We start from the raw sequence: 14,345 nt of genomic DNA, 5'->3' as shown, positions 1-14,345 counted from the left end.
ACTGGTGGCTTGTGGCGCGCTTAGTCATTCCCGCTTTGTACATCCCTCGAGGCAGATGCATCTCATCAACCTTGCCCTTGACAAACTATCAACCACCCAAACCCGAAAATAGGAATTTAACGAGCGACTCTTCTCGCGCCCGAACTTCAAAACCGAAATCATGGCTACCGGAGCGCAATCTTTCTATGAGCTGTACCGTCGAAGCAGGTACTGCGCCATATTGCTATGCGCTGCTATGCGACAGCCTGACTAACATGGTTCACTGCAGCATTGGTCTCGCTTTGACAGATACCCTCGATGATCTCATCAGCGACGAGCGCATCAACCCTCAGCTTGCCATGAAGATCCTGAGCAATTTCGATCAGGCCATCACTGAGGCTCTTCAGAAGAACGTTAAAGCTAGACTTCAATTCAAGGTGGGCGAATACCTCCGAGCTCGGCGCACGTATTTCGACCACAACTAACCACCTCTCCTACAGGGAAGCCTTGACACCTACCGATTCTGCGACGAAGTCTGGACCTTTTTGATCAAGAACGTAACCTTTAAAATGGACAATGGGAGTCAATCCGTCACGGCGAACAAGGTCAAGATTGTCAGCTGCAACGCCAAGAAGCCTGGCGAAGGACAATAAGTCAACGACTCACGAATGCGCACGATCGAATACGAAGAAAGGGATCTGCAACTTTCATAAATTGGGAAACTACTGAAATTCTGCTTTTCCAGCATTGGGCGGCGTTTGGAACCTGGCTCTTTACAGTTACAGGACATTGATTTATCGTGGGCAAGAAGTTAAGCACTAGATTCAGTGCTAGGGAGCTAGACTTGATCTTATGCACAATCAACAGAAGTTTAGTCAAGAATGATATTATATTGCTTTATTTGGACTCTACGTTATTGAAAAGCGAAACAACAGTAACATGACGCATATGAATTCACTTCCCCGGATTCTGGTGGTGAGGCTGGTTTCTTAAAACGTCTCTGACCAGGGGCGACTCTGCCTAAGACAGGCGGTCCCCCACTAAAGGACCACTTCTCGGCCTCTAACAAGGGCGCCAAGTCAATCCATCATCATCATCAGGGGCCCTTCATTCTCACCAACCTAAGAACTCCGAAGACTCCGACGACCATGCTCCGTAAACGTCAGAAGCCAGACGCTGGACTTTCTTCTTCACCTTTAAAGAAACAACCATCCTCCGAGATGCCGTCACCGAGTAATTGGAGCCTGCGGTCGCAATGGATGTTCTTTGCGGTTGCCAGTGGTGCTTGCGCTGCTTTCAATGGAGTTTTTGCAAAGTTGTAAGTGCAAGGACATTTTTCTCTTACAGTGACGATTATGCAGAGTCTATTCCAAGTATATGATACAAATTGCGCTACGGAGGCTTCGGGTTGGCAAGAGGTAGCTTGAAAGATAAAAGGTATACTAATTAACTCAGGACAACTACACAACTCACCACCAACCTATCCGACAGCATTGCGAAACTGATCGGCTTGTCCGCTCATGAGCATATAGTCGAATATCTCGTTCGCGGCGTAAGTTGATCTCTTCTGTTCTTACTTGACTCGCAACTAAACCTTCTAGATATTCTTTGTCCTTAATTTAACATTCAATGGCGTTGTAAGTGACTTCCAGTCGAACCTCCGATCACTCACTTATATGCTTCAGATGTGGACGCTGTTTACTCAGGCTCTTGCCCGTGGTACATCCACAACTCAAGTCTCCATCATGAACACATCCACGAACTTCATGGTTACCGCTGTCCTAGGCGCCTTGATCTTCTCAGAAGTTCTTCCTCCTCTGTGGTGGGCTGGTGCTGCGCTTCTTGTCGCAGGCAATGTCATCGTGGGACGGAAGGATGAGACCAAAGATGCTGGTGCCGCGGCCGCTGCTGAAGGGCCGAGTTATGTTCCTTTGCCGACTGAAGATGATGGAGCACAGCGGGATGACGACGAGGATGTTATTGATTTGGGCAGAGAGTCGGATGAGAGAACACGATAGACAGGCTGGCTAGTCACACAGTCGTGGTGCAGGATGCCAAGAGAGACCTGCTGTTGGATCTTTGATAGAATTGAGACATTTAGCATAAGTTGAAAAAAAAATAAAAAATAGATTCAATCCCGAACACCAGCGTATCATGCACGTTTCTATAGTAACAGATAATAAAAGGTAACAATCAACATGTTCATACAATTACCGCCGACTCTCCAGCTCAACACCTTCATCGAGCACCTCCTCGTCGCCGTTCAATATTTGCCCTCTCCCCAGTGGCCGCTCACCACCAGAAGTGCTTGTCAAGCGAATCCGGCCTCCTGAGTATCTTGAGACTCGGCCAGAGAACCAGTTACCGGCTCTTTGGAAAAGGGCCCAAAGTTGCTCTTGCCCCTCTTCGATACGATGATCATCCTTGGGGTTCTCGGCGGCTTCGACCTTGAATTGGTATTTCAGGCAGTCTTTGACGGTTACGAGACCAGTGAGCTTGCCATGATATTCAATCAATATAACTCGAGGTCCGATCTTTTGAAACAACTCCATGACAGTCTCGAGGGGTAGTCTCGGGTGAGCTGTGACGGGTGTTGCATCAACATATCGGCTAAAGTCGAGAGTTGAAGAGTGTGATGAGTCGCCATGGATGTTGTTAAGCGATGTACTTGACAGATTCGCCGACGACGGTGCAAATGTGCATTTTGCAGTCTCTGATAATGGTGAGGTTCGACTCATCTTATCAATGGCATATCGCAACTCCGTACTGCCAATATAACCAACAAGCACCTTGGTGTGTTTGTCTTCCACCACAGGGAAGCCTTGATACCGATCATCAGCAAGGAGGCTCTGGACTTCGCCCAAGGTAAGTCCATGAGCGGGCATCGAGACAACGGAAGTTCTCATGACAGCCGACACAGGAACCCCGAAATTGTGCTCCTCTTTACTGTCAAGGAACGGCATTCCGCTAAACCATATCATTCTATCTGCAATGCCTCCCTTGCCAAATAATTCGCTGACAGCTTTGGTGACTCCAACGACGATCATGGTGGGCAGAATGTAGTTCAGAGCACCTGTGAGCTCAAACATGATGACCACCACGGATATGGTGATGTGCATGATGCCACTGAGTGCCGCAGCGGCCCCTAGCAGGGCATATGTCCCTGGTGTGATGCAAGGCTCGTCAGGCTTGCATGCGGAAAAGAAGACGCTGGTGGGATTGGCTTCGTGAATAGCTTGAACAAGAATTCCGATTGTTCTTCCGAACGATGCTCCAATCGCCATTGAAGGAACGAAGATACCAGCGGGAACCTTGCATCCATAGGATAGTATAACGAGGAAAAGCCTTAGGAAGGTCGCCAGGAACAGTGAAATTATGTTCCACCATCTCTTGTCAGGCTCGCAGAGACCGTGGTACGATTCTCCACGTCCGCACTCCGAGAAGAGAATCTCCATACTCTCTGTCATGTCAATCCTCAAGAAGGCGTTGGGGTAGGCAATAATAGCAGTTCCCGCTGCCAGTAAAGTCGCTTCGAGAACTGCATACTCTTTCAAGTACTTCTTTCTGAATGACTGAACCCGCAGATTCCACTTAATCACAAAGGCTCCGTAGAGACCTCCGAAAATACCAATCAAGACGTAGAACAGCAGCTCGAAGAAGTGCCAGTCATTCTTATACTCAACCTGGAACATGACCAGTTGCCCCGTTCGAAAAGGATTCATAGCGGCGAGAACAGCTGTCGCGACAAGGGCACAGAAATAGCTTCGCCACAATGTCTTGAGAGGAAACTGGTTCGACATTTCCTCAAGAGAGAAAAGCACACCGCCGATAGGACTGCCAAAGGCGACAGCGACACCGGCAGCTGCCGAGGCGCTCAGGAACTCCCTAGTCTTAGAAGCGTTGCGTTTGTATTTGTCGAAGAGCCGAGAGATCACATTTCCCGTACACACGGCGTAGTGTACACTTGGGCCTTCCTTTCCAACCGACAAGCCAGAGGCGATAGCCAGAGGGAGACATACTGATTTGATGATCAAAGTCCACCATCCAAGAAAGCCTTTCATAACGAACCCGGCAATGATGCACTTGATCTCAGAAATACCTGAACCGGCAGCATATGGTGCAAAAGACTTGACCAAGGTGCCCGCAACACAAGCAAATAGAGTCTATGTCGTTAGGATGCACAAGTGCGAAGGAAGACTTGGCACTTACTGCAAAGACAAAATAGATAAAATAGTTCAGGGGTTCGAAGCCAGTCCATCTGTGCCACTGATCGCAGCCTGTCTGATTTCAGCATCATTCATGTCACCAAACCCTGGACTCCACATACCATTCTCTTCTCCCCAGCAGCAAAAGTTCTCATTCAAATAGAAGCCTGTCTCGCAGTAGCCCATCTTGACGTCGGAGAGCCATTCTGTAATGATATTGAGTAGCGCTGCATTCAAGCCAATAGCAATACCAATGATTGTTACCACGATCCAGGCTTGCGCTGCATCATAACTCCTCCACAGCTGATATCGCCAGCCGGGTTGTCCTTTATCGTAGAGGCCGGCCGCTTGCTTTCTTCGCGCCTTACGCTTAGCTTGTTCTCGCGCCGCATCTTGCACCCAGTCTACCGTATATCAGTGTCGAAGTCCGTATTGTAGTCGATCGAGTCGCATACCTATTGTTGTAAAGTCCTGGTCCAGCTAGTTAGCATAGAGCCGGATATCCAGTGTCCTACAACATACTTCATATCTCTTAATCTCGGCAATCTCCTCCTCGATAAGTCCAGCCCCTGTCCGTGCTGCACTCCCTGCTTCTTGATCTGCATTCGAAAAGACGGAGGATAAACGCGATACCACCGAAGGACGTCTTTCAAGTCCAGGTCCAGGAGGTGCCAAGCTGAAGGATGATTGTCGCACGTTCATGGTTCAGGCAAGGCGACCATTGTCGCTCAACCGCTATCTTTGAAGTCGCGCAAGTCGGGATGATTGGATTGACTGATTAAAAATGCCAACGAGGCCAAAATGAGAGCTGTTTCTTTGGTAAAGGCTATTTCGTAAACGTTGTTATATGGCGAGTGTCGTGATGACCAACAGGGATGCTGACAGCTGATATGTGGCTTTGGGTTCAGCCACAGTATCGCGTTTAGTGGTTGCAGCATCGCGTCTCAGACTTCAGTTAATGCCATTCTTCGTGTATCTTGACTTCACAAGAACAGTAATTCACATCCAACTCGACTTATCAGCCATTGATAGCGATATAAAACCTTTAATATTCTCTTAAATAAGCATATCCCTCATATTCCCTTCATCCTCGACTCCCAACTCTCAAACGTATCGCAGCCCCTGATACAATTCTTGGAGAATTCGCTTGTAGTCAAGGTACGGCTCACATTTCCTGTTCAAGATGGTCGTGCAATTCAAGTGCCATTTTCAACTTTGGATTCACTGCGTACTACATTTTGGTGTTTATTTACTTTCGTTTTCTCCCTTGTATTCTGCCTTGTATTCTCTGGCTACTCCTACGACTTTCTTACCCTTGTACTCAACTTTGACCTTCGTCCCTCGCGGATACAAAGCCATCCGCCTCACGCATTGATACATCCTTTTAGCTCCTTCTAACTCACACAGACTCACTCAACCCTTTCACATTTTCCAGCGACTTCGTCTCTACTACCGCCATGCCTTATAACACCACTGCTATTCCTCCTCGAAAGGAGCCTACAGGCCAGAATCAGCTCCCTCGTAAGCTATTGACCATGCTCTTCAGTCCCAATCTAACATGGTGATAGTCTCTAGAGTTAAAAAGATCATCGCACAAGACCCAGATATCGGTCTGTGCTCTAACAATGCAGCTTTCGTGATTACTCTCGCTGCCGTATGTATTCGCTATCCATTCTCACCATCGTCATACTCATGCGACACAGGAAATGTTTGTTCAGCATCTTGCAGAAGAGTCACATACCCAAGCCAAGCTAGACCGCAAACCTCGTCGAAACATCCAATACAAGGATGTCGGTGAGTTAGCTCCCTCATCCTTGACTCAACAGCCCTTTCTAACTTCAATAGCAAGCGCTGTTGCACACCATGACAACCTCGAGTTTCTTGAAGACGTGGTACCAAAGACTGTTCCCTACAAGAACATCAAGGCCAAGGCCAAGGCCACGCAGGCACGTCTCCAAGGTGACAATACCAATCAGAAGCTTGAATTTCCCCTGGCAAACGGCGCTGGCAAGCCTCTTGTGAACGGCAACTCCATGGCTCATCATGATAGACAGGATGACCCGAACTCGCAGCTGGAGTTGGAGTTCAGACAGGCTTCTGGTGCGAATCGAGATGGAGATGTAGCAATGACTGGCTAGTTGTAGTATTGCTCACTTGCTAGGCGGCTTATGGTAAAAAGAGGCGTTTTCAGGGTTGACCGTTAGTCCGCTGAATTAGGAAACGAGGGCAAAAGTGGTCTATCATCATGTACATCACAAAACAAATTACAATCTTGATATTTAGCATCAACTTCCATTTCTTAGTATGGGGTGATAGCCATAATGCGAGAGCGAAATAAACATAGTATTTTTTCTGCAACCCCCAAAACAAGTGGTACATAGCCATCATAGATGTAAAGATTTATTCCTCCATGGCATCTCCGTGAATACCAGAAGGCAGACGCCCCTCGTTCAGCTCCTTCTCCAGCGCGATAATCTCCTGTAGGCTGGTAGCCTTCTTGATACGCTCCTGTAGTCGCTTCTTCTCGGCGTCCGTCAGCTTTATTCGGGAAAGCTTGGAGGGCGCGTCCGAGCCGTCAGTCGAGGTGTTGAAGGTTGTGGTCTTGATACCCTGGATCTGTGTCGTTGTTAGCGTCGTGCAACTGTTTTATTATTGGCGCTGTTCGTACCTTTGAAGCCAGAGCAGTTGGCTCTTCTTCAGTTCCGAAGAGCTCGCGAGCCTTCTCCCGCTCGGACTCCTTGACCTTTTCGAAGTCAAGAAACCGCACGGAAGGACACTTCCATAGCACCCAGTATCGATAGTTCTGCATCTTGCATCAGTAATTGCTGCACCAGTCGACACGTCTCAAACTGACCTCCTTCTTGGAAACGGGGTTATCCGACAGTACCAAGTGCGTCAAGCGGGGAAATGATGCCAGCGCATCCAAATCCGCAAGCTCTGTCAGGTTGTTCGACGATAACACCAGGTTGGCAAGGTTTGGAATGGCCTTAGCCAGAGAGGGCTGAATGCTTGAGACGCGGTTTCGTGCGAGGAGAAGGGTCGTTATGCGAGGCGACAAGGGAAAGTTTCCCAGTACTTGAATGTCATTATCTGTGAAGTCGATGGCATCGTGAGGCTAAGCTGTTAGCAACAGAGCAACAAGGCAGAGAATTTGGAACTTACGCCAGCGACACCCAAGTTCTCAATCGCGGGAATTCGGTGGCCTGTTCACGCCGCAAAGACGATTGTATCAACTCTGCGCTCTCTAGAGATCAAAAATGTAGCATCTGCTCTTTTCAAAACGCACCTCGAAGATCAAGCTCTCGCTCCTTGAGCGGGTTGAGGTAGGATAGGGAATCCCGGATGAGGTCGGCGGTGAGCCGCATCTTGGATTTGGGGCCGTTACCTCGGGTTCAGAAATGAAGTTGCTTGGATTTGGTTCACTGTATGATCGAGTTTGGAGACTGTTTGGAAGGGCGTGCGAATGTCGGTAGTGTTGACTTATGGCAAGGCAAGGCTGCGACTTGACGAGGCGTGGGGGAAATTTTGGTGTCGCGTGTGGCTTGAGCTTAGAGTGGCGCGCATGCCCCAGCCACCATAGACTCAGATTCAGGGACCAGCAACTCAGTACTGTAGGTAAGTTTTACAACATATACCAGTCAATCAGAGAATAGGGAGTGGTTCGGGATATTCGAAAGAGTTCACGTATATTAAGTACCTTTTCAGAAGTTCTTACTATTCCGCACACTGCAATTGATAGGACAAACTCCAATGTCCGTAAGCTTAGCAGTTGATGATAATGTAATTCCTGCTTAGTTGTTCTATCCAGAAACAAGCTGCCAGCAAACTAAAAGGTGATTGCTCTTGATGTCTTTATAAACTGCATCGCGTCACCAGCTGTATCCCGGCTTTACTGAAACACAAAGACAACACCCATCCTATCCACTGAAACGCTCATAATATATGGGAACTCCAACAACGCCACATCTAAAATAGAATCCACGTGAGACTGCAGCAACTGTTGTTGTTGAAGGGATATAACTGTCGACCGAGGTGGTCGGGCAGTCGATGACTTGGCTCTTGATCCAGAACCAGCATTTGGGGCCGTTGGAGCCTGTCTAGGAAAACGCTCCGTGTTCAACGTCAGCGCCGTTGTTGGGTGCGAGGTCGTGTAAGTCGGTTTGGGTAGATCTGGGGACAGTCCACTGTAGATGAACGAGCTCTCCATCCGGGACAGATCCCAGAAGCGAAGTCTCTTATCTGATCCGCCAGTGACGATAAAGGCGTGTCTCACGTCTCTCGAGTCTTCTGCAGTCGCGGTTCCGACAACCATGGCACGAACTCCACGATCGGCGTTGGCGATTTCGTTGGGTTCGATGTTAGTAGCATATCGTCCAAGCATGCCTTCTCGCTTGTCTTCGTCCACGTCCCATGGCTCATACCCTTTGAGTCCATCCTTGCTGCCTCCCGCTCTATAAATTTCTCGGCAGATGGTTTTCTCTAGGTCCCAAACCGTCACCTCGCCTTGTCCAGTACCGCCAGAAATGCATACCCATTTGCCACGGCCTTTGGTAGGGTGGATGTAAATTCGGTAGATTGACCCTTTGCCTGGTAGGCCCCAGCCCTTGAGCCTCATCTTGAAACGCAGATCCCAGAGATCAACAACTCCATGAGAAGTACCAACGCAAAGCCAGTTGCGCTTCCTATCCACGCAAAAGCAAGTTGGCGTTCCATGGTGCACTGGATTTTCGAGAGTGTATAGGAGACTCATGGTCCTCAAGTCGATACCGAGAATCCTTGAGCGATTCGTAGCGATGACAAGAATCGAGTTCGATTCTTGTCTGAAATGTTCACACCACACCGCGAACTCGCCATCTGGTAGTTGATACTCTCGCAGAACGCGCAATTTGCCGTACCTAACGACTCCACTAGCAGATACGGTGTCGACCTTCACCACGTGAACGGTACCATCAGATGCACAGCTCACAAAACAATGCGAGTTCTCCACGAAACAGAGGGCGACAACTCGTGTGTTATCTCCGTGTTTGTGGAGTTGACGAGAACGGTGTGTAATGTTTCGCTCGAGCCTAGCCGTATCCCAAACCCTCACAGTACCATCGTCGCCGCCGGTGATGAAAAAAACATGATCAGGGGATGGTAAAACCCTATTGATGGGGCTTTTATGTTCGGAAAACGTTGCAACAAGTTGTCCGACAGGCTTCCAAGGTTCCTCGCCAGGTTGAACACTGGCGCGACTTGCTTTGCTCCTCTTGATTGGTGTGACCATAGGCCCAAACTCGATAACATCACGAGGGAAGTTATCAACATACATGTTATCCAACATTCTTTGTATGCTTGGATCGTTGCCTGCGTAACTATGTTTCGACACCCGGGAGCCGGTAGTGTCGCCTTCATTCCCTTCAGAGGAAGCTTGCTGGTCTGTTGAAGTCTGAGCAAAAGGCCCTTCAACCTCACCAAATGCATTCGCGTCGGTGGTGCCAGTTTGTGCGATCGATTTGTTCTTGTCCTTGCGGTCAAGGAGACTCAGGGCACTAGCCTGATGGCGCACTGCATTTCTAGAAGGTGGCTCTCCTTGAGAGGGTCCATCGTCGGTTGTCTGCATTACCTGCCCTGCTGAGGGTGCTCTAGTATGCGTTCGACCAGCGCTAGTTGGTGAAAGGAGACGGCGTGATGAACGAGGTCCGACACTTTGCACTCGGCGGTTAGTGTTGACTCTCTTTTTTCCGCCAGTCGAGTCGTCAATAGTCATGGAGGCATCCAAGAGGGCATCTGCAATTGTGTAAGGCTCCGCTGGTGGTTCAAGATCCACGACTGCATTGGGGTCTCGAAGTGGCGCGTCATTGAAGAACACCGTCTGAGGAGTGACTCCCAATGATTTGAGAGATACTACACCGTTGGATGTGGTACCATCTGATGTAGAAGTATCACGCGCCTTTATTTTACTAAGACGCCAAATGAACTCACGTAAGGCATCGAGCTTCAACTCATCCTCATGCTTGAGTCCCAGGTTTCTGAGTTTTGTCAACCATTGCTCATCTTCGTCATTTCGAGCCACTCGCCCCATGGAGCTTTGCATTAAATCCCGAGAGGTACGGCTTGATGTTGACCCTTTGGAGCCGAACAATAACGGTTTGAGCTGTTGCAGGGGCTTCCAGTAGATACCGCGTTCTGTCTTCGAGGCCCAGGTTATAGCCTGGTCAAAGACATTTCGAGCCAATGGCCTCTTGAGAGCATCAAGTATGTTGAGCTCGGAAAAGTCTGAGAGAACCTCCACTTTCAGGAACGGTTTTACAAGAGGCATCAGGTTACATCTGATATCAGCAGGTGGCAAGTACCGTGCCGACATTGACAGGAATTCTGCCGCTGATTCGCGAATCCAGATGTTTGGGTGCATCGTGAATCGGCTGATGAGGTCAACTAGCTCCCAAACCTTGGGCCTCGATAACAAACCAAGCCCAGCGAGCTGAGCAAGCGAATGGAGAGCCGCCTGTACCACGTACTCCTCTGGGTCAGTCAAGGCTTGCATCATCAAGGGGAGCATGAACTCCTCCAAGCTCGTGCTTCCGATGAAGGCTGCGATGCCGACGATCGTATCAAAAAATGCGCATTTCAACGTCCAGTCTCGATCGTTCAGATATGTGTTAAGATGAGTAAGGAGGACATCGTTTGAATGATGGTCAAAGAAGAGGCATAGCTCAGGTACGGAGGCCAAAAATGCTCTGCGAACCGAAATGTCCGGGTCTTCTACCAATTGTTTTGAATGGCTCTCAAGAGCCTCAAAAAGCTGTCGCCCAGCGTTGTCAAAGACGCTCTCGAAGTTTGCTTTGGCATCCGCTCCAGGTTCGACTTCAGGATCAGTAATAGGCATCGAGCCATCAGCTCGAAGGCTTGAGGCCATATTGAGGAATCTCTGTGCAGTAGTCGCAAGACTGCCGAGACAAGAAGCATAAGCTGCTCTGACCAAAGGACTGGGTACCCTTGATCTAGACCCCAACGCGATTTCCATGCGAGGTAATACATACTCTACCAGGACATGAGAGTTGAACGCATTGACTGTCTGCACCAGCTGCAAAAGCTGGGTAATGGTTCGAATGGCAGCAATCAACACTAGATCTGTCTCATCTGGGACAAGAAGTGTCATTAGATATGGCAAAACTCTGTCCAACTTGGCTTCATCAGTCAGTCTCTCAGAAAAGGCAAGGAGTACGTCACATGCGCGGATTCGTGAAGATGCTCGCGCAGTGTTTCTTAGTTGAGACACGATCAGCGTCAGGAATATCAACGTGCCATCATCTTCTGGTGGCTCTAATTCGGAAGATACGGTATGGTTGTGATTCGGTATGTTGAGTCTTACTGGGAAATGCGATAGGCTCAGTCTGGGAGGCGGTTGAAGTTCGTCTGAGGTACGTTTCTCAAGCTGATAACCAAGGAAGTATGAAATCTTATCAAAGTCGTAAAATACACGATCGATTCGATCATCAGCTTCTCCGAGATTTTTCGAAGTGCCTGACATGGGACTGTTGCCAGATGAAGGGTCTGTTATAAGCTCCATATACTGGTGCAGGAAATTGTAGAAGTAATGTGGAAATACTTTGCCTTTCCAGAACTCCAGGTACTGGTCTGCCGAGTATCGTTTCTCGGGGTCAAGCTGAATCATGTGGGCTATCATATCGGCGAGATCCTTGTTTGCGATGGTGCTCAGATGTGTAATCACAGGGTCGTACTCGCCACGCCGATACTTGTACAGCTGTGCGAGGCTGAAGATGTCCGACTCAAGAAACAATTGCGCAATAACGCAACCAGCACTGAAGATGTCCATTGCCCATGTCATCTTCGCCTTCTTCGGTGGCGCCTCTCCAGAAGCATAGAAGCGCTCGGGGGCGACATAACAGGTTCGGAGGCCTGACGTATCGAAGAAGTAAGAGAAATCGGCCGGGTTGTCGTCGGGGAGCATCACAGGCTTATAGGCGGAGGAGAAATCGGAGAGGTATAGCCAATTCCACGAGGTCACAAGGACATTCTGCGCCTTGATGTCGCCGTGGTAGACATCGCGTGCATGACAATCGCGAAGAGCGCAAAGCAGCTGGAAGGCCAACCATTTCTTCTCGATGTCCTCGAGGAACGGTCGAGTGCTGACTCGGTCGTATAGTGAGCTGTAAAGAAACTGGCGGACCAGGTAGCCATTGGTCTCGGTCTCGATAATGCGCTGGAATCCGAGGGTGTTGGGGATTTTGTCTATCGCGTTACTCTGCTCTGATTTTGGTTAGAAGATCTCTGGGGGTGTTCAAAACGCCCGAAGGTTACCTATTATCTGTTTCTTGTATTGCTGTAGCTTGACGTCGGCGTACGGCTTAACCAGGACCTTGACGAGCACTAGACCATTCTCGTGACGCCCACGAATAGACTTCATGAACCTCGCATTTCCTATACTTTTCTCAAAGTGAACATCACTAAGCTCCGAAATATCGATGCCTGCGGAGCCGACAGACGGCGTCGCGAGGGAGAACCCTTGACCCATGATTTGGTGGGGGGCCTAGGGGAATCGTGAAAGCTATCGATCGGCCACGCACGAAGCTATCGTCATTTTGGAGGATTGAAATGACAGGTGTACGTCGTCTGGAATATAAGGTAGGTAGCGCTTAAGCCACGATATGTTGATTCAATGTTGAGGTTACCTAACGTAGGTGTCTAGGTATGAGGAAGTAACAAGCCGTGGTTGATGCAGGAGTGAAGCTTGTCACTACGAGGGACGTCATACGGAGGCAGGTGCACGCGGAAGAGCATGCCCCACTAAACCACGTCTAAGTGAATCCAGCTGGGGCTCTACCCAACACAACCACATGGAAGGCCTTTTAAGGCAAAACAAGATATGAAGAATTTAGATCACAGTAATGTATCAGTCAGTTGGATTTCCTTGGTATCACACTTAACACCCAAGGTAGGTAAAAGGCAGCCATTTCCATGTCGTAGGTCGGTTCTTTAGCAGCTTATCCTGCTCCAAGCATGCCTAAACATAATTCACGATCCATAAACCAGATTTCACAATTCATGGAAAAATAAATCAACCGAATTGCGACTCACAGATGAAGCTATTAAGTGCTGGAAATATGATTGGGATGTCATGTCAGAATAGCAGGACCGTAATGAACTCCATTGGATGTTTCTAACAAGTAAACAGCCATCTACTCAAACAACATGAATCAATGCTGATCGGCCCGAGTCACTGTGAACCTCAAGGTCAAATAATCCCATAGCTCTCACTACAGGACATCAGGCTTTGCTGTTCCTTATTTTCAGGGTGTTTTGCAGTTTGTTTTCAGCGCTGGCTGTGAGTAACATGATCTTCCCACCATTCATGCAATGTTCAAACGGCATTCGGACTCCATAAACATCGTCGATTACTCAATCTCTCCATTAAAAGCCGAATTTAGTAGCGTATTACAACGATGAGGCGTACAGAGGCCCTCGAGCTCTTCTTTGCCCGATGAACGTTCCACAAACTGTTGAATGATGCTATAACCCACAACTCGCCAAGCTTTTTGTCACTTTGATCCTCGTTCTCGCGCAGAGACATCTACAAATAATGGAGCTTCGATTTGTGAATCAGCTCTTTTCAATAGTAACGGTACTCAAGTTCCAGGTGATAGCAAGGTCACAACCCGATATTGGCCATCGTGCCTGTTGACTTACGCAGAGGAAACGGGCTTCTAGCCCTGGCACTTCGCGACTGGATTTGTACGAAAGAGATAAAATGACGGCTCTCACTCATTATTTATATGGATTGGGAGCTTTTCATCTTTCACCAGACTGACGATGTGCCCTGACGAAATGTTTGTTGATCTCTTTTGCTAGGACGCTTCTCATCTGACATTAAACCCTGAGACTGTGTGTGGTCTCTCCCATAATTGAGCGAAGAACTCCGAAGTATACGCATCATTTATTTCTCTCTCTTTCTCTTTATCGGTTCTGTAAAGGTAAACGTGGCGGTTAGCCCAGTCTTGAATCTCTCTGACAACAATTAGTCTTCTTGGCTCTTTTTCCTCGATTGATACTCGCCTCCATCAACATCAATTGTAGCAGTCAGTAGAAATCTAAAAGTAAATTACCAAGTCTTCAAAAGCGAGCATGGAGTTTGCACATCACTTGGATCGCTTGCTACCA

The 14,345-nt window shown here is 48.5% G+C and overlaps 6 protein-coding genes across 10 annotated transcripts; 3 read left to right on the top strand and 3 right to left on the bottom strand.

Annotated features, from left to right (window-relative positions):
* The first annotated feature begins 44 nt into the window (after positions 1 to 44).
* FOIG_12872 (transcription initiation factor TFIIA small subunit) lies at positions 45 to 925 on the top strand. 2 transcript variants are annotated; one of them, XM_031213828.1, is made up of 3 exons: positions 45 to 207; positions 269 to 416; positions 480 to 925. In XM_031213828.1, exons 1-3 carry the CDS (start codon positions 161 to 163, stop codon positions 630 to 632), a joined length of 348 nt encoding a protein of 115 aa, XP_031056402.1. In that variant the 5' UTR covers positions 45 to 160; the 3' UTR covers positions 633 to 925. The 2 variants fall into 2 exon arrangements, with proteins under 2 accessions (XP_031056402.1, XP_031056401.1); XM_031213827.1 differs by having other exon boundaries at positions 58 to 416; positions 480 to 888.
* A 72-nt stretch (positions 926 to 997) lies between these two features.
* Positions 998 to 4,204, top strand: FOIG_12871 (uncharacterized protein; the record flags this gene model as incomplete). Of its 2 annotated transcripts, XM_031213826.1 has the most annotated exons (4): positions 998 to 1,297; positions 1,435 to 1,531; positions 1,581 to 1,616; positions 1,665 to 4,204. In XM_031213826.1, the coding sequence occupies exons 1-4, from the start codon at positions 1,128 to 1,130 to the stop codon at positions 1,995 to 1,997; spliced, it is 636 nt and encodes a 211-aa protein (XP_031056400.1). In that variant the 5' UTR covers positions 998 to 1,127. The 2 variants fall into 2 exon arrangements, with proteins under 2 accessions (XP_031056400.1, XP_031056399.1); XM_031213825.1 differs by having other exon boundaries at positions 1,070 to 1,297; positions 1,581 to 1,997.
* Positions 1,058 to 5,155, bottom strand: FOIG_12870 (chloride channel, other eukaryote). Of its 2 annotated transcripts, XM_031213823.1 has the most exons (5): positions 4,707 to 5,155; positions 4,640 to 4,655; positions 4,307 to 4,588; positions 4,189 to 4,256; positions 1,058 to 4,142 (listed from the first exon to the last, which is right to left on the bottom strand). In XM_031213823.1, the coding sequence occupies exons 1-5, from the start codon at positions 4,884 to 4,886 to the stop codon at positions 2,190 to 2,192; spliced, it is 2,499 nt and encodes an 832-aa protein (XP_031056397.1). In that variant the 5' UTR covers positions 4,887 to 5,155; the 3' UTR covers positions 1,058 to 2,189. The 2 variants fall into 2 exon arrangements, with proteins under 2 accessions (XP_031056397.1, XP_031056398.1); XM_031213824.1 differs by having other exon boundaries at positions 4,307 to 4,655.
* FOIG_12869 (uncharacterized protein) lies at positions 5,112 to 6,548 on the top strand. 2 transcript variants are annotated; one of them, XM_031213822.1, is made up of 5 exons: positions 5,112 to 5,342; positions 5,592 to 5,705; positions 5,753 to 5,838; positions 5,888 to 5,978; positions 6,030 to 6,548. In XM_031213822.1, the coding sequence occupies exons 2-5, from the start codon at positions 5,642 to 5,644 to the stop codon at positions 6,320 to 6,322; spliced, it is 534 nt and encodes a 177-aa protein (XP_031056396.1). In that variant the 5' UTR covers positions 5,112 to 5,342; positions 5,592 to 5,641; the 3' UTR covers positions 6,323 to 6,548. The 2 variants fall into 2 exon arrangements, with proteins under 2 accessions (XP_031056396.1, XP_031056395.1); XM_031213821.1 differs by having other exon boundaries at positions 5,329 to 5,705.
* Positions 6,282 to 7,687, bottom strand: FOIG_12868 (U2 small nuclear ribonucleoprotein A'). The gene is made up of 5 exons (XM_031213820.1): positions 7,471 to 7,687; positions 7,347 to 7,387; positions 7,039 to 7,299; positions 6,853 to 6,987; positions 6,282 to 6,800 (listed from the first exon to the last, which is right to left on the bottom strand). The coding sequence occupies exons 1-5, from the start codon at positions 7,547 to 7,549 to the stop codon at positions 6,585 to 6,587; spliced, it is 732 nt and encodes a 243-aa protein (XP_031056394.1). The 5' UTR covers positions 7,550 to 7,687; the 3' UTR covers positions 6,282 to 6,584.
* A 157-nt stretch (positions 7,688 to 7,844) lies between these two features.
* FOIG_12867 (VPS15 protein kinase) lies at positions 7,845 to 12,929 on the bottom strand. Its single transcript, XM_031213819.1, has 2 exons — positions 12,489 to 12,929; positions 7,845 to 12,437 (listed from the first exon to the last, which is right to left on the bottom strand). Exons 1-2 carry the CDS (start codon positions 12,700 to 12,702, stop codon positions 8,074 to 8,076), a joined length of 4,578 nt encoding a protein of 1,525 aa, XP_031056393.1. The 5' UTR covers positions 12,703 to 12,929; the 3' UTR covers positions 7,845 to 8,073.
* Between the last annotated feature and the right edge of the window lie 1,416 nt (positions 12,930 to 14,345).

The sequence above is a fragment of the Fusarium odoratissimum genome (assembly GCF_000260195.1).
Source record: "Fusarium odoratissimum NRRL 54006 unplaced genomic scaffold supercont1.29, whole genome shotgun sequence".
NCBI lineage: Eukaryota > Fungi > Ascomycota > Sordariomycetes > Hypocreales > Nectriaceae > Fusarium > Fusarium odoratissimum.
The sequence above is the reverse complement of the archived record's forward strand: the minus strand, read 5'-3'. Positions and strand labels throughout refer to the sequence as shown.

What these genes read in the sequence shown, in the direction of transcription:
- FOIG_12867 (XM_031213819.1), bottom strand. Translation starts at nt 12,702, where the DNA reads ATGGGTCAAGGGTTCTCCCTCGCGACGCCGTCTGTCGGCTCCGCAGGC. An exon ending in ATACAAGAAACAGATAATAG is followed by an intron (nt 12,438 to 12,488) that starts GTAACCTTCGGG and finishes AACCAAAATCAG; the next exon opens with AGCAGAGTAACGCGATAGAC.
- FOIG_12869 (XM_031213822.1), top strand. Translation starts at nt 5,642, where the DNA reads ATGCCTTATAACACCACTGCTATTCCTCCTCGAAAGGAGCCTACAGGC. An exon ending in TCGTGATTACTCTCGCTGCC is followed by an intron (nt 5,839 to 5,887) that starts GTATGTATTCGC and finishes CATGCGACACAG; the next exon opens with GAAATGTTTGTTCAGCATCT. An exon ending in CATCCAATACAAGGATGTCG is followed by an intron (nt 5,979 to 6,029) that starts GTGAGTTAGCTC and finishes TAACTTCAATAG; the next exon opens with CAAGCGCTGTTGCACACCAT.
- FOIG_12872 (XM_031213827.1), top strand. Translation starts at nt 186, where the DNA reads ATGAGCTGTACCGTCGAAGCAGGTACTGCGCCATATTGCTATGCGCTG. An exon ending in AAGCTAGACTTCAATTCAAG is followed by an intron (nt 417 to 479) that starts GTGGGCGAATAC and finishes CCTCTCCTACAG; the next exon opens with GGAAGCCTTGACACCTACCG.
- FOIG_12868 (XM_031213820.1), bottom strand. Translation starts at nt 7,549, where the DNA reads ATGCGGCTCACCGCCGACCTCATCCGGGATTCCCTATCCTACCTCAAC. An exon ending in GCGAGAGCTTGATCTTCGAG is followed by an intron (nt 7,388 to 7,470) that starts GTGCGTTTTGAA and finishes CGGCGTGAACAG; the next exon opens with GCCACCGAATTCCCGCGATT. An exon ending in ACCCCGTTTCCAAGAAGGAG is followed by an intron (nt 6,988 to 7,038) that starts GTCAGTTTGAGA and finishes TGCAAGATGCAG; the next exon opens with AACTATCGATACTGGGTGCT.
- FOIG_12870 (XM_031213823.1), bottom strand. Translation starts at nt 4,886, where the DNA reads ATGAACGTGCGACAATCATCCTTCAGCTTGGCACCTCCTGGACCTGGA. An exon ending in CTGCTGGGGAGAAGAGAATG is followed by an intron (nt 4,257 to 4,306) that starts GTATGTGGAGTC and finishes GAAATCAGACAG; the next exon opens with GCTGCGATCAGTGGCACAGA. An exon ending in TTATCTATTTTGTCTTTGCA is followed by an intron (nt 4,143 to 4,188) that starts GTAAGTGCCAAG and finishes CTAACGACATAG; the next exon opens with ACTCTATTTGCTTGTGTTGC.